We start from the raw sequence: 24,070 nt of genomic DNA on the forward strand, positions 1-24,070 counted from the left end.
CAAACAAATGGCTGAGGAACAAATACCAACCAAACCAAAAAAAAAAAAACCATTGCTTTGACAAACACTCTAGTACTAAGGCAAGTCATCAGTGTGCACATGAGCCAGAGCCCAGCTACTAGTGTCATTAGGCAAAAATAACACTGGTGCTATCATGTGATTTGAGACTTCCCAATCAAAGAAAATCAGGGTGTTAGAGGGCTTTTCTTGCTACATATAGAATGATGTCACCCTTTAAAGAGCTGAGTAACAGAGAAGAGCAACATGTGTTTGAAAAGCAGTTTGATTTTTCTTTCACAAGTGATTGAATTTGGCCCTTAACCCACCACAAGAAAATAAATGTGCAAAGAGTCATATATTTCCTCTTAGATTAGTACATCCTAATCTAAGGCACGATTAGGCACGATCTAGTGGCACGATTTCCACACCAAGCGCCTGTACATAAAGGTGCCTTTTAAGTGGGAAGTAGCTATCACCAGGTGAATCTTACTCCTGGCAAGCTGCACTCCTCTTGCTGTAACCTGGAGGAGCTAAACCCCAACTGGCATGTATTGGACTGACCTCGGTAGCATCAAATAAAATTATCTGTGCTTTTCACCATTAGGACTGTATACAAAGATATCTCTTCAGTAGCACAGGGGGGAAAAAAAAGAACAATTCAACAGTCCCTTAAGGAGCATCAGGAGTAGTTTATTGGCTAACAGTACTTTATAATTATGTTCCCGCATCAGTGGAAGTTTAGCTCCCAATTTTGACTGTTCTCTCTACTTGAGGAAAAGGCAAGCTGCTTGCACCAGGAGTCAGCCTGCACCCACAAAGCCCAAGAACATGCTTGGCCATGCCACGAGCTGCGCAGCAGACTCGCACCCTCTCGCTAACCACTCCCTCTCCCGTTGGGTCTCTCTCTCTCTCTCTGCCTGTGGTTATTTTTAGGCTTCCCGGGTTAAAACTTGACTCTTCTGGGTGCTTACACACACACACACGCAGAGGGCAGGCATATGCACATGCTGTAGAAGCAACAGCTTAGGCACAGGAATTAAACAACAGGTTATCTTGTTCCACAGCACAGAATAAAAACCAATTACTTATGACAAAATACTGCCCTTCAAGAGGATGCACAAACTGCTCAACTACATGGAACTTTGTTTGCAAATTTGATTAGGAGACTTTCGACAAAAAGGAAACGCTTTTTACAAAGCAACTTCCTCTTTTGCCAAACTTCCTTCAAGTTTTCAAGATCTTCCTTTCTTTTAACGCTTGCTTTAAATCTGATTCCCATGCCAACTGCCATAAATGCAGCGGTGGCTCAGCAGACAGCTGCTGGGTCAGTTCCCAGTGCTACTGTTAGCACTACAGCTGAAGGTACAGGTGGGGGCACAGGGGGGATTTATTCTGCCATAATCAGTCGCAACCAGCCCATTATCAGAGTAAAGGAAAAGACCTATGAAGAGCTTCACAAGAAGTGCCTGGAGAAAAACATCCTCTATGAAGATCCTGATTTCCCACCTAATGAGACCTCCTTCTTCTATAGCCAGAAAATCCCCATCAAGTTTGAGTGGAAAAGACCACGTGTAAGTAACATGTTTGCTATGCCTTTTACTGTCTGTAAATCAAAGTATTCACCCTGAGCATGCTTGTTTTGCAGGAGGGGAAAGAAACTAAGCTGTAAGTGTAGTTCCTTAAGTAGTTATCTTCCAGGGTAGTGCTCTAGGCTGAGAAAGGTCAGAGGGAATATATAATGACTAAAATACAATAAAAAGAGATGGAATGATGCATGTAGAAAAAAAAGAATGACGTTTAATTGGCTTCTTGCATGATTTGTTTGGAGTTTTCTCATCTGAAGCTGCCAAAGAAAACAAGTTCTTGTGCTCCAGCATATTATTGGGCACTATCTTATTTCTCTTGTCTTCAGTATTCTGCTGCTTTCCTAGTGTGTGAAAATAAGAAAACAGATTATGCAATGATGAAACATGTTTTTATACAGTTGTTGTTCGTTCCCAACCTTGCTCAGCTGACTTTCAGAAGTTGATTAGCCTGCTCACCAAAAATGTGGGGGTTAAAATCACTGTGAGGATAGATGCCTGTATACTAGTCCCCTTCTTTTTTCCTATCTTGTGGGCATTTCCTCAGCCAGCCTTCCTGTTCTTTCCCGCCCTCAGCCTCTCACATGCGGAGGACTCATTCTGCAATTCCACATTGATTCTCAGTCCTACCACAAGATGAGTTTTTTCGCTGTCATCCCTGCCAGGCAGCTGCTCCCCTCCAGCGTGACAGCCCCCAGGATGCTGCCTTAGCCCTGTCTGGCAGCAAGGATGTGGTTTTGAGGCGCTTGGCTAGCTCTCTGACATTACTGGCTGCCTTTTCTAGATTTGCCATACTTCTCTGACAGTGAAATCTGTGCTTCCGTGACGAAGTTCATGAGACTAGATAAAGCTAACCACAATAACATAAGTAAATAGCAAAAGACCAGTAACTTTTGTGCGTAGCTGTTACAGAACGAGAAGATGGCCATATGCTGCTGTTGCAACAGCAACATGTGCGACGTGTAGCTCTTAACAGAGCAAAGAGGTAAATTGAAACAAAGGAGTAGGAAAATGCGTTGTCCCAGTTTGTGATAATGTCTGATGCAGGGGTCTAATCCAAACACTGTGAGATAAGAGAGGCACTGATGTACCTCTTCCTATAGTTAGTAGTTCTCAGTAAGGTAATGGAGTTTAGTTCTTTCCTTATTCTTGGTAACACAGAGAAACAGTCTGTGAAAGAACTGGAAGAATTCACTCAAACGTAGAGGGAGAATTAGTTTCGGAGTATCTTTAAAGAAGTTTTTCCACTTTGGTTTAGTACATCTGTTGCCACAGGTCTCCGTAAAAACACCCATAGGCTGTCCACCCCTCGGGGTGCCTGTGTGTATATGCTCTGTCACGCAGCCAAGTGCAGCCCCACTCCTTCAGCAACATCACAGCTGCATCAACCCAGAAATGAGTTAAATGGAGCAGGAACTCAATCATCTGTAAGGGGAGGGAATCTCCCAGATTTCTACAGGGAGGAAAGTGATATAGCTGTATAGTGACAGCACACTGGGGCAAATGGACTGTAAGCGTGCACATGAGAAAGCATTGAAACGGCAAAAAGGCACAATGTAACTTCACCTTTGTCTGATATAAATGGGCATACGTGGATCAGGCCTTTGTTTTTGGGAAGCTTCAGCCTTCTCTATCTGAAAGACACTTCTCTAATCCACTAGTTAACAAATAAGTCTGGGAGCTGTATAGTTATTATTCAGGTAACATCAAGGTGCCTGGGACTGTAAACCACTCAAAATACAACCTAAATATCAGAACCTAAGCTATCTTTGTTCTCATGACGTGAATATGTAGGTACCTGATGCATCTGCAGGTTAGAGCAGAAGCAGAACTCAACAGGTCTGGATTCTGCAGCTGACGAGCACCAACATGCTGTAGGACGTGGAGCCAGTCAGTCATAGCCCCAGTACAGATGTCTGTCCTTCCTGGGACACACTGGGCCGTATTTGTAGGGATGCTTATGCTTTCTGTTGCAAACGTGGTTGTCAAGCATCTCTTAAAAATGAGGTTATTGCTGTATCCAGCAGGTAGCCAAAGAGGGGAGATGTCTAATGCTTTCTTTTTTGAATGTATCCCCAATCTTGTTGTCCGTATCACAACAGCAAAATGAGGTTTCTCTTGGGCCCTGATCCAGGAGACCTGTATTTATTGAGGCTGATCCCAGACCCACCCCAGTACTTTGCTTCACTGGGCTTTGAAACTATAGGTTAAATCCCACGAGTAGGAGGACTTGCCTGATAATATTACGTACAGGAATAGACTCAATAGCCATGTTACAGAACACCATAAAGTGAGGTGAATATGAGGCAGTAATACTGGACTAAAAGGGTATTTTGCTAAGAGATGAAAGCAATCACTGACGCACCAAACATCAAGATTCTACTGCACAGGCCGTATTTCATAATAGTCTATAAAGATATAGACAGCTTCTGTTCTTAATAAATTGCCCCAAAATTGCCATTGCAAAAAGTGCAGCTAGTTTGTAAACTATAGTCCTACAAAGTGGTCATTCTAAATCAGTCTGAAATTCAAATCAAACTTGAATTGAGTCAAATTTGAGAATGTATTGTAAAAGAAAACAAAATACCAGATAGTTCAGAAATCCTGAGAAAATACCTAATACTGACTTCTTGCTAGATCCTTTCCCTGATTTCTGGTATATGATATATATCAGATAGCCCCGGAAACAGCAAATAAACAAATGCACAATGTGAAGTAAAATCTCTTGGTTAAAACCGAGAGCTAGGGAACATGCACTCTTTTCCTGACTGCCTCTGGCTTGCCAAGTCACCTGGGTCATGTCACTTTACCAATTTGTATCCCAGCTTCCCCCCCACCCCATCAGATTAATATATGAGAATATAAAATATATGAAAAATTACTGCTAGCCTTAAATGGTCATTATTTGTTATGACAAGAATTCACATGGCGCTGTTGAACAAAAGCTTTTCCAGAAGTTCCAGGTATTATCAGAGGAATCACACAGCTAATCTGACAGCAGCACGTGGCTGCCCTTTGCAAACACTGTAACCAAGCATTGATCACTGTGATGTTCTGAATAGCGCTTCTTAGCTGTAGATTTCAGCATCCTGTCCTAACATACCAAAAGGCTGTTAGTCTGCATTTGCACTGGGGAGTCACCCAGGCCCCAGAGCAGATCAGCTGCCAACAATGAAAGTGCCCCACTCTGAGCCACCCGGCCAGCCGAGCCGGGGGCAACTCCCCCTCCAGCACGTGGGCTGCAGAGGAGCCCAGGCGCTCCCCACGCACATGGGCAACGACTCAGCTGTGGCTCAAGCTTTTCCTCGGTGCTCTTGCAGCACTGAGCTCCCTGTGAAATACGTTACTGAAACGAGGACAGGTGTCCGGTGTCACAGCCTCAGAGTTATCCCTTGCTCTCATGCGTCTGGCCCTGCGGGCTCTTAACTTTGCTGCTACCCTGAGATCAGATCCTCTGCCACCGCCTCCCAAAATGATTGGTCAGTGCTGAGGGCACAAGGACTGGTCTTGTGCATTACCGTTAGGACAGCCTGCCATGCAGGGCAGCTGTAAACCTCATCAGAGGGGTGGTAAAGAGAACTGTAATTCTACCCGGCTGTCTCACGCCATGCCATGAATGCACGGAGCAGACTATGTAATATTCAATTCAGGCAAAAGCTAAGTGACATCTGTGAAAGTTTTCCTGAGTAAAGACTGCAGGATCCATCCAGTGTTTCTGTTCAAAATAGCAGGAAAATTAAATCCCTCTCAGTTATTGCATAGCATTAAAACATCCACCAACACATAGAAGATAAGAGAAGCTCAGAAGGCCCATTCTCTCCTGAACCAGGTTACGTCCAACTCGGCAAAAGACTGCACTGAGCTTTCTGACAGCCTCAGCCTCCCACACCTATGCTTCCTGTGGGAGCAGAGCTCGACTCCATCTCCCAACCCACCAAACCATGTGGAGCCAGGAGCACGAGAACAGCCCTGGATCCACAGACTAGACAGCAACTGACAGTTCTCACTGACTGGGGAATTCCCAACAGCCTGCTGCAGCCAGGTAAAAGTCCCTCTGCATGTCCAGGTGACACCCAAAGAAACCAGAAATGTCCCAAATGCATGGAAACTGCTTCAGGAAAGAGAAAGTAAGGTCCAATATACCTGAAGAAAATTACTGCACTATCTGTAGTTAGCACATAATTACTTTGTTCATTAAAACAGAGGCCCATTTACCATGCACTTCTGTTTTCCTAGAGCTCTTTTTGAGCTTAGCTTTATAAGACTCTGGAGTATTTGCATGCCTCATATGCAAGAAGCACCATACATATAAATAGATTACTAAGATTTCACAGCAAACTAGTTACAGAGCAAAAACTCAGAGCTTACAGACTCCCGATTTCCTGCCCTCACTTCAATCCACATCTGCTTGTCTCAGTAAACAGCAATGGAGAAGAAATATTCAGCATCCTTATTCAAAATTCTAGCGCTTGCCACAGTGATCACAGAATATGCCAAGTTGTCACAGACACAATCAGATTTTACACTTTCCAGACACTTCCTTTGTTTGTTAGAGATTTCTAGAGCACGCAGGGAGGTTGGGATCCCTGGTGCTCAACAACTGAGCGTACAGAGTGTCACAGGGCAAGATAATATACTGTCTGTTATGCCATACATCAGCACACATTATGAAGGCACTAAGGGAACAATATAAATGATGGTGCACCATCAGCACCACAGAGCTTGTACTGCTGCCAAATAGGCCATGGGTGCACAGAGGGACCTGCCCTCCAGCTCAGCACAAACGGAAGATGCTAAGGGAATGGTATCGTTAACACCTCTCATAACAAGCTTGCCAAGTTTTACGTTACGGTTTATCACCTGGTGGTGATGACAAGGAGATTTGAAACAGCCTTTTACAGTACATTGAATTAAGCCACAGGGAGGCAATTTTCCTACTGAATATGCAGTTTTCCTGTTGAAAAATGAGATTACTAACAGTTCCTGTTTAAAAGGAACATCGCTTCCCATCAACATTCAGATATGAGAAAAGGACTTTAGCATAACACAGTACAGAGTAATGAGAGGTCCTGCTGCAGTCTTGTTTGGAGGTAATGGCACTAAGAGATTAATGGGAAGGCTCTGCTGTGATACTGTCCTTTTAAATGCTCCATTGTCATTCTCATTGCTCACAGTCAGGAGGTCACAGCATTACCCATCAGATTTAATGACTTCCCTATGGTGATCTTCTCCATAACCAAGCAAATCAGCAGGAGGAAATTTCTTTTCATAGCGAATGCAAATCAAATCAGGTTAGCAGCCTGGAAGATGTTGCTTAGAATGAAAATGAAGCAGTCAGATCATCTGCTGCACAGGTAGAAGATGCAAAACATTTTGAATTTAGTTATCACGAAGGATGCGCTGCTTCAGGCAAAGCAAAGCAAAGACAGCATTTAGTGCCATGAAGAGATGGCTTTCAGATGAGAGGAATCCAACTCTGGAACTTTCAAACCATCTTGGTATCCAGCAATGGTGAGCTCCGCCGTGAAGGTCCACAGTGCTTATCAGATCCATTTAATAGCAAACAAGATACAGATAGTGAGAGGCCAGGGGAGAAGGCCTATAGATATTCTTAGGCAGGCCAAGGAAGACACTTCCTCTACTTGATGGGCTCAGTTTAGAGAATGTACTTCGAATGCCAGATCATTAACAGCAGTTTTTAAAGGAATGAATGCCTTTTGCTGCAACAGAATGAGCTGACTACAGGTTTTTTTTTTTTCTGATAAAGAAAAACTAATAAAAATATAAAAATCAAATGTCATTTTTAATTGCATACTGCCTTTGCGTTTTCCACTGCTCTCTTCCAAATGTTACATAAGTACGCTCCATCCAGAAAGCAATGTGCACTGTTGATGAGTTTTTCCTAGGATTCCTTATCTCTGTGGCTATAACATTCACTCTGTTTGTAATGAATTTCTAATCTAAACTGAATCAACCCAATGGATGAAAACTCTGTACTAGAGCAGTCTGAGGCATTCAACTCAGAGGACACACTTTCTAGATGAATCATTACAACATAGTGCAGCCTATTGGGGTGCTCAGTGATAACTTTATCTACGAGAGAGAGAACAACCTCTTGCTCAACCTAGAAGATCTGAAGGTTTAAACTGCCATTTCCATCTTAAAGACCAGGTTGTCTTTTCTGCTGACTATTTCTGATCAGCTTTACAAGACCTTGAAACCTTTGGCTGTAACCTTGGCTGTACTCAACAGAACTAGCACAGCTGGAGATGACAAGAGTAATGCAATATTAAAAGCATTTCTACCATGTACTATCTGCATCTAGCCACCGTAAAGAAACGCAAGGAAAGCATTTATGTCATACCTAGATCAATCTATATGACAATTGTACAATTCCTCCTTTGTGTTCCTTTACAGACTATTCTCTAAAGCAAAGGAGTAGATGATACATGAAATTGCACTGGGGAACAATTATCAATACACATTTAGTATTTGGAAGCACTTAGACATCTAACTACCTTCATCTAAAATACAGCATGCTGAGTTCAAGAACTTTTTATTTCAACAGGAGCAGGATCAAGCTAAAATATACTGTTAGAAGTTGACACATTGATCAAGCTAAAATATATTGTTAGAGGAGAAAACACAATCCAAAAACATGGTATCTCACAGCTAGTTTTCAAAAGGCACCATAGGAATGCCAGGAAAAGTATTTTCAAAGCAAGTGGGTGGAGAAAAGCACAAAGGCATCTCACACAGCTGCCCTGACAGACCTGAACCCCACGACAGCTGACTAAGGCCTGAAATAACAGGACAATCCCACCTGTTCCCTTCCACGGGGAGAATAAGGTACTGCTGCAGGGAGCCGGAAGTGGGTCTGTCTCTGGCTGCATGACTAATAGTTACATCAAAGTAAAGGCTCTGCTGATTACTGTGAAGGAACAAAAAGTGGGCTTAAGCCAAGTGAAACAATTAGACCTGAAACACAAGTCTGGGAAAATCCAAGGCTACCTTGATGACATGGGAAAAAAGCTTTAGACTGCAGAGGCAGTGTCAGCTGCTCATACTGCCAATTATTCAGCTCTCTCAAGTAATTGTCCGTTGTTCTCTCTTTCTCCTTCCCACTCCAGGAAATTGGGTTCTGGGGCTACATTTTGTCTTCTTCCTCACGTTTGCAGCTGCTCAGAAAATTGGTCCTCAGGTTGCAATATCTTTCTTTTCTTACCCTCACAAGAGATGCGTCCAAAAGTTAGGTGCTTTCCCTTTTTTCCCCATACCAGCTGTTTGAGCGTTTGGCCCTTTTCCCATGAGGGATAGGAAAAAGCAGGGGCTTTTTTTTCTCTGCCAGGCTTGGATGGGGGTTGCCAGTAAAGGTGGTTGTTTCTTCTTCTCCTCATCCAGTACATTCATGGAACTCAATGCTGAGGTGTAGGAGAGGCTGCACCTACTTCTTCTGATGGCTTTCATACATCCTGTAGTTTTTTGTCTCATATGGTAGACAAATGGTTGCAATTAATTTGGAAAAGGTGCTGTGTAAACCCTGCTGTAGTCCCACTTCCATTTGCTGATAGTTCATGCATAGTCCTTCCTTCCCTACAACAATCCCTTGAAGCACTTTCATACATGGACAGAAGCTGTTTTTCAAACAATAGAGCAAGGGGCATCTGATTTAACCTCCATTTCACTCCCAGATTATTGAGAAAGGGGTAAGACAACCTGACTGTAGTCAGTGCATTATTCCACAACCCCCTCCTTCCTTTACAGCTCAGCTGGATCTGACCCTAATACATAGAAACCATTTAATTATTTATCTTGTGCCCATTCTGCACAAGCATAAGTACTAAAAAACTAATAGCTGCCCTAAATGCAGGGCAGAAGAGCTTCCTGTCCTCAGAGACAGATGATGGCTGTATTACATTTCTGAATGTAGCACCGGCAGTTAAATACTGCAACAAGAGGCAAAGAACAAATCTCTTAACCAACATTTGATTATTCCCAAGAATCAAAGATCTGATTCTGGGCAGATTTCAAGAAAGATTATTACTGGGGTAATGAAATACACTCCTCAGCCCTATTAATACCTTTGCGTTTTAGCGGTTGCAAGTTGGACCTGCAGTCCATTTTTAAAGAATTAAATCTAGTCCCCTACTTTCCCCTCTCCTTCAATGTTTACTTTTCCTCATATGCAAAAACATCTTTTCCCTCTTCTCCTCATTGTGATGTGTTTGCACCATATACTTGCAGCTGATACAGAAGGAGCCCCCCAGGCTAGCTGTTAGACTTTCTGGAGATGTGGAGAGTGTTCTCCCTAATGTCTAGAACATCCAGATTTCAAAACATTTCTGTATTGAAGTTTTGCAGCTAAAAACACTGCAAGAGATTTTGATACCCACAAATTGTGCTATAGGAAAACATTGTCCTAAAACAGCTTTTATTTCTGTGGCAAACATCTATTTGTGTGTTTTGCAGGAAATCTGTGAGAATCCACGATTTATTATTGGTGGAGCCAACAGAACAGATATCTGCCAAGGAGAATTAGGTATGAAATTCTCACTTCTCCCCCACGCCTTTTTTTTTTTTAATCTACATCATCACTTAGCTCTTACTTAATTTTCTTTTGCTTCCAAGATGATTTTTGAAATCCTCTGTCTCATCCGTTACCACTACACATCTACCAGTTCCTTTGCTATAGAAAGTCATTGGTATCTGTCTTGTAGCAATCTAGGGAAGAACTCTGAGAGAAAGATGCTTTGCAGCATGTTTTGCTTTTCAGGAACTAGTAGCATGAGCATGTTGCAAAGCATCATTTGGCAAGACGTGGCCTTTCTCTCAGGCTTTGAGGAAGAACTGAATAAGTTAAGATGAGAATAAGAGATAAAGAAAAGCAGTTATTTGAGTGAGAGAAAAAAAAATTGATCTACTACTGTTGTATTTTTTCAGGTATTTAGTCTTGTTATTTCTGTAGAGGAGTATCTGGAGGCCTCCAGCTAAGTACTCAGCTTGTAGACTTGTACTCAAGGACAATCCCTGTACTGAAGACTTAAGCTCAGCTGCTCAAAGACACTTTTATATATATATATATATATGTGTGTGTGTGTGTATATATATATATACACATACATACACACACACACACACACACACCACTATAAATATATATAATCTAAATAATCTATATATATATAAATACATATATAGAGAGAGGACCACTACTTAGGTACAAGTGATGCCTTTGCAACAGCTGTCCACGTGGCACTTACCTGCACTGCTTTGCAGAGTCACTCCCCATTCAAACATTTGCCATGTCTTTCATCTTTTTTTTTTAACTTCTCCTATGCCTTTTTTTCTAAGCTGATGTCTTGATCTATTTTAATCTTTTCATTTAGAAGTTGTTCTATGCTTGAGATGGTCCTCATCACCTTCCTATTGCTTTTTTTTTCTTTTTTTAAACTTCCCTTTCTTTTCAAGGTGACCAGAATATCAGTTTCCAAGGTGTGGACAAAAATGAATTTACATGCACGTTATATTCTCTCCTTTTTCTTCCATTCCTTTCCCAACTACTCTGAGCAGTCTCTTTATCTTTTTAACTACTGCTGAACACTGGACAGTTTATGAAAACTCCTGTTCACAGTGGACCCCGGATCCTTCCTAAGGGGAAATAGGTAACTTAGGACGCATACATAGAGTTGGTTTTCCAACATGCATGCATATATGTATTTCCATACATTTTAACAACCCACCACTTATTTTTATGAATTTATTTTACAATTCCTTACAATCAAGTTTAGTTTTTACTACTGCGTGTAATTCTTTCACCCCACTAATTCACACAGTCTGTTTAGACAAGCTTACCCTATAACTTCTCTTACAGCAGGCACTAGGAGGCTTTAACTGAGCTGTGCTTTCCCAGAGCTCTCACAGAGGCAGCAAACGTAGCAAGAGTACAAAGATGAAACTGAAGAGAGCTAAAAGGGACAGTGGTGTAGAATGGTGCAGACACAGATTCAGAGAGAAGAAAATGCATCAAAAAAGGAAGCAAGAAAGAGGCCCCGCAGAATTAAGATTTGAACAATGGGTTATCTTGAGAGCCAAAAATGAAAATGCCTCAGCTCCATCTAAGAGAGGGTCCTCTCTCGGCAGGATTGTTTGTCCTAAGCTTGGAAGGAAAACTAACTTGGCAAGTCAGCGAGGAGTTCACGTGGGGCAGGGAAATCTTACCGCAGCCAGCGGCACTCGCCAGATCTCAGGCTCTCTCTGAACACAGGGAACGTTCTGGCCTCAGATAAATATTTTTGGGGATGGCTCTCCTGTGAGAATACAGATCCCTAGAGCCAGCACAGACTGAAGGAGGCCAGCAAGGTAACCTTCTGCTTACAACAGAAGCAGATTAAAAATCCGTGCATTTATAAATTAATACAGTGTTTTCTGAGCAAGCTAAGACAGCATGAGCTCTATCAGCTTAGACTTCCCAAACTTCTGGGACAAGGCTCACCTGTTCAATAAGTGCACACCAAGCCATGAATGGCACCGAGGCGCGTTTCCACAGCGCAAATAAACAGAGCGCTATACATATGCTAAAATGATGCAGAACACGTTGAGTTCAGCCCTTTACTGATAAGCCACGGCACGCTCTTCTGAACTTGGCAGTATCTCAGATCTTCCCTCTGTCCCTTCATTTTGCCTGCCTCTTCTGCTCATTTGCAGGTGACTGCTGGTTCCTGGCAGCCATCGCTTGCCTAACCCTGAATAAAAAACTCCTCTGTAGAGTCATACCTCACGACCAGTCCTTTATACAAAACTACGCTGGCATCTTTCACTTCCAGGTGAGTCCCCCCCCCTCCATCTACGCGGAAGCAGATGTGACTGTTTGCCCAGCAGAGAGCTGAGCCCCCTTTGCCTTCTCCACCCTTCGAAAGTGTTAAGCGGCAGCAGGGAAGAGGAAGAGGTCTCGAGTCCTCTCCCACTGGACCCTTCAGCGGGGAGTCGCGGGTGGGCCAGCCCGCGCAGGCGGGCGACGCGGGAGCCCGAGCCCACCAGCGAGGCGCCGCAGGCAGCAGCGGCCCGGGCGTGAGGGGCAGCGGCAGGTGCCTGGGGCTGCCTCCTCGCAGCCCCGCGCTGGCAGTTAGCAAGAGCACCTATTTTTAGGCCCGTGGGCAGCTGGTCTCTGTCAAAGAGAAGTCATTGGAGAATTGGTTATTCAGAAAGGATTCACTGCCTGCCGCCGCGTTTCCCATGACACCCTGGAGGGGCCCTCGATGGCCGGGCAGGGAGCACTGCCTGGGGGCGTCCAGGCCAGCTGCCTCCCTCCCGACTGCCACCTCGCCGCCCCTCAAGGCAAAGCAATGCCTGACACAAAAAAGAGGCAGGAAGGAGTATAAGGCAGGCCGGGAGGCTGAGTCCGTAGCTGCCCCGGGGGACCGGGCATCTGGGAAGCGGCAACGCGCTTAAAATTTGTGCCCAGAAGCTCCCAGGATGTTAGACCTCATAAACGGCTAACGCCCACTGAACAAGGGGCTGCAACTTCTGCCAGCGCGAGGCTGGCTGGAAGGGCAGAAAAGGGTTTCAAAGTTTCAACAGATTAAGACAGTTTCTGGATTTATTTATTTAGTTTTTGGTTCCTCTCTCAGCCTGGCTTATAAACCAGGCTGCCCCCTCCCCGCCTCAAATGAACCAGGAGGTTTTTCTGTTTGCCTTTACCCAGTTCTGGCGCTACGGAGACTGGGTGGACGTTGTCATCGACGACTGCCTACCCACGTACAACAACCAGCTGGTCTTCACCAAGTCCTCCCAGCGCAACGAGTTCTGGAGCGCTCTTCTGGAAAAGGCCTACGCAAAGTAAAAAAACCCACTAGACCGCCCCAGGCTGAGGCTGTATTTGGGGAAGTGATCAAAACTCTATGTATAAGCCCTGCACGTGCACTGTAAGAGGCTCTTAGTACAAGCACCCCTTTCCACAGATGGTAGGGCCTTAGAATTGGGTATGGGGCAAAGCACGTTTTCTAGTTTAATTTACTACTCAGAGATCTACACTTGATTCTAACATCTCTGTTTTTTATTTTTTTTAATTTGTGCAGGCAGCATGTTCTAAAACTTTAAATTGTAAGGCTACCAAACACAGATTTTTTTCAGTATGTGTGTGTATACACAAGACACGTGTGCATGCCCTTGTGTGTATTATACATACACACGGTAATTTTAATTGTCCTTTCTCTTTCCAAGACTCCATGGGTCCTATGAAGCTTTGAAAGGAGGCAACACCACAGAGGCCATGGAGGACTTCACAGGAGGAGTGACAGAGTTCTATGAGATAAAAGATGCCCCTAAAGATACCTATAAAATTATGAAACATGCAATTGCCAGAGGATCCCTCATGGCCAGCTCCATTGACGTGAGTCCGCATGAACTCTGCATGTGAGCCATAGCAATTGGCAAAGGAGACAAACCTCTCCATTAGCAATCCAATATACGTAACCTTTTGGAACTCCTTGGTTTAGCTCACATAGCAAATGTCCATTTCTAGGAGATGGGGGAATCTTCAGTGGAAATCCCTCACTAGTAAACAGCAAGCACCACAAGGGAAATTAGCAGAAGCTGAGCACGAGGGTGCGGAGAAGGGGTATGATCAGCAAAACCAGCACACTCCTTTCAGTGGCCTCACCCAGTAAAATTTAGTACCATGGTGCTGCAACTCTGTTAACACCCAGATCTTCAGGTCAAAGATGCTTGTAGTATGTAAATGCTTAGAAAGTTAACCCTTTGGTTCCCAGCATGGACATAGAATATCTCCATTTATACTTTATTCAAAAGTGAAAGTAGTCTCAACACCCATACAAAGTATGAAGTTGCAGTAAAGGTACCAGAACAACCAGTGCTATTGACTACTGTAGATAAGTGTGGACCATCTAGCATGTAAGGAGGGAGAATAGAAATTATCTTGGCTATCTTTCGCCACTCTAATCTTTCTCGTATTATTTCTCTTCTCTCTCTCTCTGCACTATACGTTTTCCCATTCTCTGTACCAGGATAACTTAGGCTTTTCCTATGGATCAGCTCCTCGAAGTGACATTGGGGAACTGATTGCTCGAATGGTGAAGAATCTAGAAAACGCACAGATGACTCAATCCACTATAGACTACCAGGGGATGGACGAAAGGCCAGCCTGGGTTCGTATGTCTCAAGAAGCAATTGACTTCAAAGCATTTCTACCTCTGGCGAGAGCAGTTAGAGAAACATCACCTATGTTTTTAAATCCTTATTTCACTTCACTGAATTATCCTAACACTAAAGATCTGTTATTTTGGCTGCTATCTGATGCATGCGTTACAGGATCTCAGTCTTTTCAAGCACAGTGACTGGTACACTCATCTAGAGGGCTTCATTAATACCAAGGCAAAGGGCTTTTGGCCTGTGGCACAGGTTTATGATTTCTAGACCTTATCTGTACAATAGAAGTGGAAACCAAAAAACAAACATGCTGAAGTGGCATATTTTTATTGTATTTGGGAACAGGAAATGATTAGCGGCTTTTAACAATTCCCTTTTTGAGGAGGATGGAAAGCGGGAGAAAGTTAAAATACTAGAAGGGAACAAGATCCCAAAGGGAGCAGGGGAAAGCAGCTCTTTATGGCCCTCACTCCATTATTCACAAGAGCTCGTGGAGAACTTACTTTGATATCCAGAGTATTACGGAGCTCTGCGCAAACGGAGGGGAGTCCGGTCTTCAGATGGACTTAAAGTAGGGGAATACATAGAGAAAGACAAAGAGATCCTTTAAGATTATTGATTAATAAGATCTTTATTTAAAATGCAAAGCAAGGAAAAGGGAAAAATATAGATAGGATTACATCCTATAACATACAAAGAAATTTCAGCGTGTAGAAGTATCTAGAAAAACTGAAAGGGATATTGGAACAATTAAAGAAAAATCCCATTTGGGGAAACTTCTAGATCTGCAGAGAGACGTGTTGTCCTCTCCCTCTCACTGTCAGACAACTATCATACTATGCCCTTTAGAGACCCACCTTTCAGTGACAGAAAATTACTTCTCTCCCTTTACAGAGAAAAAAGAAATTACACCATCTAAAACTTTTGGTTGTGCAAACCATCTTCTGCATTTGCAGCAGAAATAGCTAATTTTCCTCTTTTAACGTCCATGTTTAGTCTTTCTAAAAGACCAAAATGGTGTAATTCTTTGGGAAAGCAAAGTATGACTCTCTTGTTTTGCAAGCATGACTGTCCAAATCACCCGTGCTTTGGGGGGTAATTTCCTCCCCAGTGACTGCCTACTCATAGAAGGTCGCAAAATTCTTTTTATAGTTGCTGCTCCAGTTACACCCCTTTTGCTGTTTATTATTACAGCCCAGAGCCGTTACCAGAAAAAGTCCCAACTTTTGATAAAAAGAGGCAGATAGTGCAGACTTCAGAAGCACTTCAGAAAAGTGGCCTAGGATACCAGCAGCAGGAGAAATTAATGCAATTCTTAAACAGAAAAGAGAAGAAGGGATTCTCATAAGTAATGAAGATGACAACATGAGAAGAAATGAAGAAAAAAGCAAACAGATGTGAAGTTATAAGGAGAAAAAGTATAGGAACAGAAGCAAGAAAAAGGAAATAAGAGCAGAGGGGAAATAATAGAAAAAAAACTGTGACAGCCAACAAATATTTGGATGCAATCCCTCCCTGTTCAAGCTGAGACCGTAGCTGTGCGACCTTACTAATTCTCCTTTTCCAGCCCTGGCTCTCGCACGCCCTCAGATGTGTCAAAGATGGATTGAGGAGTTACTGGCAGGGCTTTGCAGTTGTTTCTCGGTGACATAATGGAGGAAGGAAAGTTTCATAAATCATCCACGGACATTTAGTGAAGCGGGGCTTTCCCTTCCCACTTTCCTCAGCGATTTCCCCTGTATGCATAGGGGACTGTATACAACTACTATCTTGCTCTCAATTCTTTATCTCCCAGCTAAATGTTATTCTCAGACTTGTAAATAAAAATACATGAAATACATTTGCTATCCTGGTAATGAATGGTATTTATAACCAAGTAACAGATTGCTGAGGAAAGCTACTCCCTTCCTGAATATCCGTTGGAAGAGGGGAGGCAAGGGGAAGAAAAAAGATTCTAGCAAGTTATGGAATAAAATGCACATCCCCACAGGAAGGGAATTACAAACTTACTTAGCATAAATTAGTAAGAACGGTATATGAAATAGTGTTTTAATGCTGTTATGACAAGATAACAGCAGTATATAAAGTTAAAAGAAGCCTATTAGGTGTTGATCAGTTGTGACGTTTCTAGTTAACATGCAAGAGAATATTATTATTGAGCAACACAAGAATGTACTATCCCAGCAAGGACTGAACATTCCTACTAATAGAAGATTTAGTTATTTTGAGTAAGCAGGCTATATACTAGTGTGTTCTAAGTGCAAAAGGCAGTAAAATGCACAAAAGGAAAAAGTAAAATCATAAAGTGTCCTTTCCCATTGATCTCATTAACTTTTTGCTGCTATTATTCACGTTTAGCAAACAGCAACATTCATTCTGCAGGCACTAACCTTGGTTGCCTTGACAAAAGGGGAAGAAAAGAACAAGACAAAAAATGCTGTCACCCAAACTGTTTCCTGTCTGCAAGAACCCTGGGTGGCAATCGCTGCCTTAGAGCATCCGGATGAGCCTCAAATGCCTCTAACTGGTTTTAATTCTGTGTCTAACAGACCATAATGCCAATGCAGTATGAAACCCGGATGGCTTGCGGGCTGGTCAAAGGCCATGCCTACTCTGTCACAGCAGTGGAGGAGGTACGTACTAGTCCTTTCCTCTGGCTATTGGGAGCTGTGGTTTAGACTGGCCTAGCATCATGCGTTTCAGCCAAGCTATGAAGAAATGAGGAAGAAATGAGCAGCTTAGGAAACAAAACTCATACCTAAATAAGGGAAAGCTCTGTGGAAAAGCAAAGCTGTCCAAGTTTCAGCTCTGTAGGGAAATGGATGTTCCAGCATGGCCTGCTTGGGCTAAGGGAACCAGCATGGCCACAGCTGGCCACCTCCTGTTCTTACAGACTCCCCCCACTCACGTGAAGCAGGCTAGGCGACTGCTGCAGAAAGCACAGTTGCTCAGGGAATTGATGTCAGCAATTTGACAAACAAATTTTCCTTTTGAGCCTACTTTGCATTAAATAACTTAGTTCATCCTTGTTGCTTTCTTTTTCAACTAGACAACATTTAAAGGGGAGAAAATAAGGCTGGTAAGGCTAAGGAACCCCTGGGGACAGGTGGAATGGAACGGACCTTGGAGCGACAAGTGAGTAAAAAGCATGTCTAGGAGCCTGATGTGATTTAAAAAATTGCAGTTTTATTTCCTCTTAAACAGATTGTGTGGGACTCTAACATTTAAGGAAGGGGTATTTGAATAGTTTTTTCTATCATTTTGACACTTTGAAGCTGATAGTATTTAGCGAGCGCTTAGCTGAGCCTGTAAGAAGAACCAAACCCAAACCAACCGATAAAACAAACAAAAGACACCCCCAACTAGAAGAAAATGCTGAGAGGGGCTTTAATCAAGGGAAACAAAGAGAGAACCCAGCCCAATGACACAGTCATATTTTACTGTCCTACAAGTTTTATAATGTTCATTGTCAAGAGAAGGAGTTACAGTGGAAGAATCTTTTATGTAATGGAAAAACTGGAGGAAATGAGATATCAGCACGTAGGTGAGTGTGGATGAAGCTTCTCATCAGGTTTTACTAAAAGGACTTTTGGTAGCTATTCACTTCAGCAATGAGAGTCTGCAAGCACTTTCATCTCCAAGCTAAACAAAATAAACACAACTCAGTAGATTTCAGTGCTGCTAAGAGGAAGCCTGAAGGGAAGGCAAGGAGGAACAGGGCTATTATGTTGGAACCGTTCTCCTTCTGAGCATGTAGAGAGGATAGCATTGAAACACGTTTGCAGAGCTCACAAAAATACAGCAAAATAACTGTTGGCTTTCCACACTGCAAGGCTTACAGTAAAAAAACAGCAATTTTCATGAAAACTAGGTATTTCAAAATATAGTGTAACTTGTTTGGTTTTTTGGTAGATCAGAGGAGTGGAACTTCATTCCTGAAGCAGAGAAAATCCGCTTGCAACACAAGATTGCGGAGGATGGGGAATTCTGGTGAGAATATCTGTTTAAAAACCTTGTGTTTCTCTAGGAGATATGCAATTGTGACTGAAAAGAGTCACGCTGCACCACTTAAATCTGTTAACACTATCGCCATAATCCCTGTTCCCCGTTCCCCTTCATGTTCCCAGTAAGACCCACTCTGCAATACCCTCAATTTTCCACCAGGGTGTATCGAGTCCCACCATCACAGTCCTCCTAATTATCCCACATTTCCACACACGCTCCACCCCCCCTTCCCAAGTACCAGCCTCTCTCTCCAGTGTCCTCCAGTCACCAGCAGGGAGAAAGGCAGCAAGCATCATACCTGGTTTGGAGCTGTACACACGATAATTGCCCAAACACAATAGAAAAATAGTTGAGCTTGCATTGCAAACTTGCTGTAATAGGGGCAGTATGATGTGGGCTGCTCTCCTTCACTCCTTCACTCCTAGCCAGGAACAGTTTGTCTTTCAGACTACTGCCCGCCATTTAAATACACTTGGATTCACTTTCCCCTCAATTCCTCTAGGATATCATTTGAAGATTTCATGAGACACTTCACAAAACTTGAGATCTGTAACCTCACACCTGATACTCTGGAAGCTGATAAACTCCAGACCTGGACCGTGTCAGTCAACGAAGGGCGCTGGGTGAGAGGCTGCTCAGCTGGAGGTTGCCGCAATTATCCAGGTGAGCACCGTAAGGCAGTCCTGACAGAGATAGTTAAAATATTTCATATGTTTCCCCAAGATAGATATCAATTTCACTCTGTACACTAGGTTTCATTTGGGAAACCCCACTTTCTGCGAGCTTTGGGTCCTTTGGAAGTCTATCAGATGCTAATTCACTTTCAGTCCTCCTTATCTACACAGTTGTGTCATGCGTAACAGTTGCTGAACAGCCAAACAGTTTCAGCAGTTGCCCCTAGAGATGGCTGCCTTACAGTATTGGCCAAGGGATTTCCTGAGCCGTCAAGGCACAGAAGGTTTTCTAAATTAGCTTTGACTTGAGTTTTACATTGTTAAAGAAAAGTTTTACAGAAATATATAGGATATAAATCAATAAACTCCCCCCATGTGGTGTTCACAGAGAGAAAAATTAAACAGTTTAAACAAAGGCAAACAGGGAGAGCAAAATATGCTCTGAGAGGAGCAGCTTGACAATGAGGGGATACATAATTCTTCTCAACAAAAATAAGAAAGCTTATTTCCAAAAGGCTGGGAAGCTGTGCTGCAGGGATCAGAGCAGGAAGACATAAGAAAATATACCTCGAGCTGTTAATAAGAGAAATGTATATAACAACTTGCAAAGGAGGTAGAAGAGAATCACATGGTATAATTTCTAACATGGAAGCCAGTTTTTGCATTAGAGGCTAGAACTATGTAAAATATGAACATATAAGAAGATTAACCCAATTTTAACTTTTCCCTCAAGAACAACAGATAGGGAACATTGAAAGTTCTCTTGATAATGAGTACTGTTAGAAAACTGAAGCTTTCCATGTTTGCTTTGGGGCCGTTGGTGGGATTTCCACAGATACATTTTGGACCAATCCCCAGTATCGCTTGAGGCTTCTGGAGGAAGATGATGATCCTGAGGATGAGGAGGTGATCTGCAGCTTTCTTGTAGCACTGATGCAGAAAAACAGGAGAAAAGAACGCAAGCTGGGAGCCAACCTGTACACTATCGGCTTTGCCATCTATGAGGTACTAGCGCTATCCAGGCTCTGTGCTCTGCCCGGTGGTCACAAATCCCAACAGTATGCATTTCCCAGTGACTGAATCAATTCAGCCTGACTACGTGATTGCAATTTTTGCTTTTCAAAGCACTCAAGGGAAAAACCTGGAAGAGGGAAGAGAAATTCCAGGTTTTGTAACCATTTAGCCCATAGTAATCTCAGGATTCATGCCATCTAGAAGCAGCAGGCTTCTATAGTCACTTAATGTCAGATGTTAACATACTCTGTCCCATATATTCTTCAATCAACTGTTCATTCTTGCTGAAGTTAAACGTTGCATTGCCAGAATCATGTAAAACTGGATCTGTTATTGAACAGATGAGGGGGCATTCAAGACAATTTTCAAATATAGCGAGCAACCTCTATCCCTATTTACTTCAAAGAAGTCCATTTGCTTGATTCCTTGCACAAACACGTCTAGCTCTAGTCTTAATGGATCTTATGTAGAATCCAAGAAATCCAGAAAGGAAGGGAGAAGTTGCTTACTATATTTATATAACTTAGGATGTTTTAATTACTTGCTGCATCCCTAGAAGTCTGTGAACACCCTTTTATGTGATCTTTTAAACAAGTGGACTCACCTAGCACCCCTGACTGTTTCTTTTCTTTGTTTCTCCCTAAGGTGCCCAAAGAGGTATGAGCAGAATGGAGGCAGAGTTGACATCTTGATGTATACTCAGATAGTGTTACTGTTGTGCCTGTCTGTAAGTCAGCTGGAAATTGTCCAGTCAAGTTTGTTTTCAGGGATGCAACGCAAATGAAGCTGTTAATCTTTCCTCTTTGAGTGTTTATGAGTAACATTTTGTGAGTTATTTTGAATTCCTTCTCACTCACACCTTATTTTCACCTTCACCTTTTCCTCAATTCTTCTTTTCTATTTTCTATGTGATCTGGACATGGCTTTCAGTCAGTGAGTCTGGACCACAACACACTATATCAGCAATCTCTTAGATGTTACACTCCATATAGAAGAACCCTAGATCAATTCTGTTTCCTCCTGCAAACAATGTCAGTGGCCATACTTTGTGCAGCCATAGAATTTGCTGTCTCTCCGTTTTCAGAATTCATTGTCTGTTATTTAACTGTTTTCTCTGGAAAACAGTGATATTTTCAGCTATTGTGATCACAAAGAAAGCACATATTAAATGTACACAATGAAGTTTTTCTGCGCTTGCCAGCAGCTGAACCATTGACACCACAAGTCTTGCAATAAGCTCACATCAAAGCTATGCTACCTGGCAAATGTAAAGATGACAACCTGATTGTTGACTTTATTGACTGTTTTACAGCTGGTTGTTTCTGCAGAAAACGACTAGCAAGTGTTTGTAGCCCACAGTCCCTGACTTGATTTTCGTATTTGAACCAATGCAAAATTTGATGATCATGTATCTGAAGCTGATAGACAGTTCGCATTTTGTCCAGCCAAGGACAAGTCTCCACAGAAAACACCTTCACCTTTCCATGCTATATGTAGGAGCTTGCATATATCATTCCTTGCCACACCACCCTCAAAAGAGAGCAGCTGAACTTTAATCACACACAGTTAGAGAGTCAGATAAAAGCATCTATACCGCAGAAGAGAATTGCCTTTGAATCAGATATGATTTAAGTTTCATTGTTATTGATTTAAAAAATGATAATAATTTTAGTGCTGACAAGAGACAGCCAGCCTGTGAGAGTCTCACTTTACTGGATATATTGCTGAGGCTATAACAGTGCACCAGCACACCTCAACTCTTTCGCAAGGAAAGATCTGCAGGGAGGAGACCGACCCTGCAGAGATGTCCAAGACCACTGTGTCTTAGTGCTGCCTGGTCACTGCGCAGCAGCATCTCAACAATGTGGGCAAACCTGCCAACACACTCCAGGTGGGCCATGGAGTAGCCTTCAGAAGCCAACTGAACCTAGCCAGTAGTGGCTTAAATATGAAAGACTTCATACCAGCTAGCAGTCCCAATCAGCTCCCTGCATGCTAAGCTACCGTTTCATTTGTCTTCTGTCATGACTATGTGCTGCCTGCATAGGGAACCACCTAGGGAACATGTAAAATTTTGCTGAAGACATTGTTTGACTCATTTGTTCTGCAGATGCATGGTAATAAGCACCACTTGCAAAAGGATTTTTTCCTCTATAATGCCTCCAAAGCTAGAAGTAAGACCTACATAAACATGCGAGAAATCTCTGAGCGCTTCCGGCTACCACCCAGTGAGTACGTTGTCATCCCATCAACGTATGAACCTCACCAGGAGGGAGAATTCATCCTGAGGGTCTTCTCGGAGAAAAGAAGTCTTTCCGAGTAAGTACCAAATCCGTTTGTCTGGCCCAAAACGAGAGGCTGAGCTCACTAGTTTGTTATAGTCATGTCCTAAGTTTGCCTCACAGTGCTCTCATATCTCGTACAGTGTCCTTAACCCCCTTAAGAACCTGAAGCTGCAAACTCATTTCCCTGAGCTTCCCTTAAAGCCTAACAAGAGCATGCTTTGAACTGTCTTTGGAGGAGCTTACCACTTACCCTTTGCAGTTTTTATGATGAAAGTGAAACAGTTTGTTGCTTCTTGCTATATGCCACTGATTGAAGCTTTTGTCAGCCAGATCACTGAATCAGATCTGACTTCAGTCATGAAGGAAACACGCGAATAGGTAGTTATTTCTTTTCTACCCTGCTCTTCTTGTGGGTTTCCAGACCTCAGCAAATTGGCAGCCAGTTTTACATTGCTTAGAGCCAAAGAGCTCCTGTCTTACCGCCAGCTACCACAGTTCAGTGGTGGCAACGCTCCGAAAGGATGCAAACCAGGCAGCAGCATTCTTGGAGGTGATACATGGGATGCTCAGCTCAAAGGGAAAAGCTATGTCTGGAGTTTGCAACAGTAATACTTGACAGCCAACCTAAGCCACTGGCAAGTTCAAGTGGCTGCTTACAAACGAGCTGCAGAAACAAAAGAAAAAAAAAAGGGACCAGCCACTTTCCTGATTCATTTACTTTCTGCCTTCTTCTAGGGAAGTTGAAAACATGATTGAAGCACAACGTCCATCAGTGAGTACTGTCCTATGCCTCTTTTGCATATGAATAGTGGGAGAAGGGGAAGGACTGTCATATCTAGCAAAATCTGTAGCTGGGAACCATTGTAGCCACATGACCATTCCATTATCAAAAATCCCAGTGTTCTCATCAAAACACTTCTACTAATGTTTGGCTTTATATACACTACTTCATGATTCAGACAGACCAAAGTCTTTTATATGGTTTGAAACCTGCTCTTGGTGTAAAGAAGCATTTTTATTGCCTTTGTCCAGTAAGGGTATTCATACTCTGGAGAAGGCCTAGATTTGTGCTCCAGGATTTTTGATTTGTAAAACTGGCATCTCATCTAATAAAAAAGTATCTTATTTTGAACTACATGCTTTCTGGAAAGGAATCCAGATGATAACATGATTCAAACTAGCATCCATGACAAGCTCTGACTCTTTGGCCAGAGTTTTTACATATCTGTATGAATATATTAGAGCTAGCAGTAGAATTAGTCTTGAAAAAACAGAGGGAATGCTCTTGCACAAAATAGAATACCAGTAAACCTTGCTCAAAGTGCTTCCCTTTCATTTGCTGCCA

General features: G+C 42.8%; 1 protein-coding gene across 3 annotated transcripts in view; it reads left to right on the forward strand.

The window, feature by feature from the left end:
• Positions 1–29: 29 nt before the first annotated feature.
• CAPN3 (calpain 3) overlaps positions 30–24,070 on the forward strand; it is a 36,515-nt gene continuing 12,474 nt past the window's right edge. For all 3 annotated transcript variants that reach the window (XR_011141482.1, XM_068945988.1, XM_068945989.1), the window contains exons 1-14: positions 30–1,571; positions 10,053–10,122; positions 12,288–12,406; positions 13,285–13,418; positions 13,803–13,971; positions 14,606–14,746; positions 17,297–17,380; positions 17,797–17,882; positions 18,660–18,737; positions 19,255–19,415; positions 20,262–20,431; positions 21,086–21,097; positions 22,551–22,759; positions 23,461–23,497. Coding sequence is in view for 2 of the 3 variants with exons in the window: in XM_068945988.1 (XP_068802089.1) it covers positions 1,278–1,571; positions 10,053–10,122; positions 12,288–12,406; positions 13,285–13,418; positions 13,803–13,971; positions 14,606–14,746; positions 17,297–17,380; positions 17,797–17,882; positions 18,660–18,737; positions 19,255–19,415; positions 20,262–20,431; positions 21,086–21,097; positions 22,551–22,759; positions 23,461–23,497 (1,764 nt within the window). In the remaining variant the exon portion in view is untranslated. The remainder of the gene's footprint in view (positions 1,572–10,052; positions 10,123–12,287; positions 12,407–13,284; positions 13,419–13,802; positions 13,972–14,605; positions 14,747–17,296; positions 17,381–17,796; positions 17,883–18,659; positions 18,738–19,254; positions 19,416–20,261; positions 20,432–21,085; positions 21,098–22,550; positions 22,760–23,460; positions 23,498–24,070) is intronic.

Source organism: Struthio camelus, chromosome 5 (assembly GCF_040807025.1).
Source record: "Struthio camelus isolate bStrCam1 chromosome 5, bStrCam1.hap1, whole genome shotgun sequence".
NCBI lineage: Eukaryota > Metazoa > Chordata > Aves > Struthioniformes > Struthionidae > Struthio > Struthio camelus.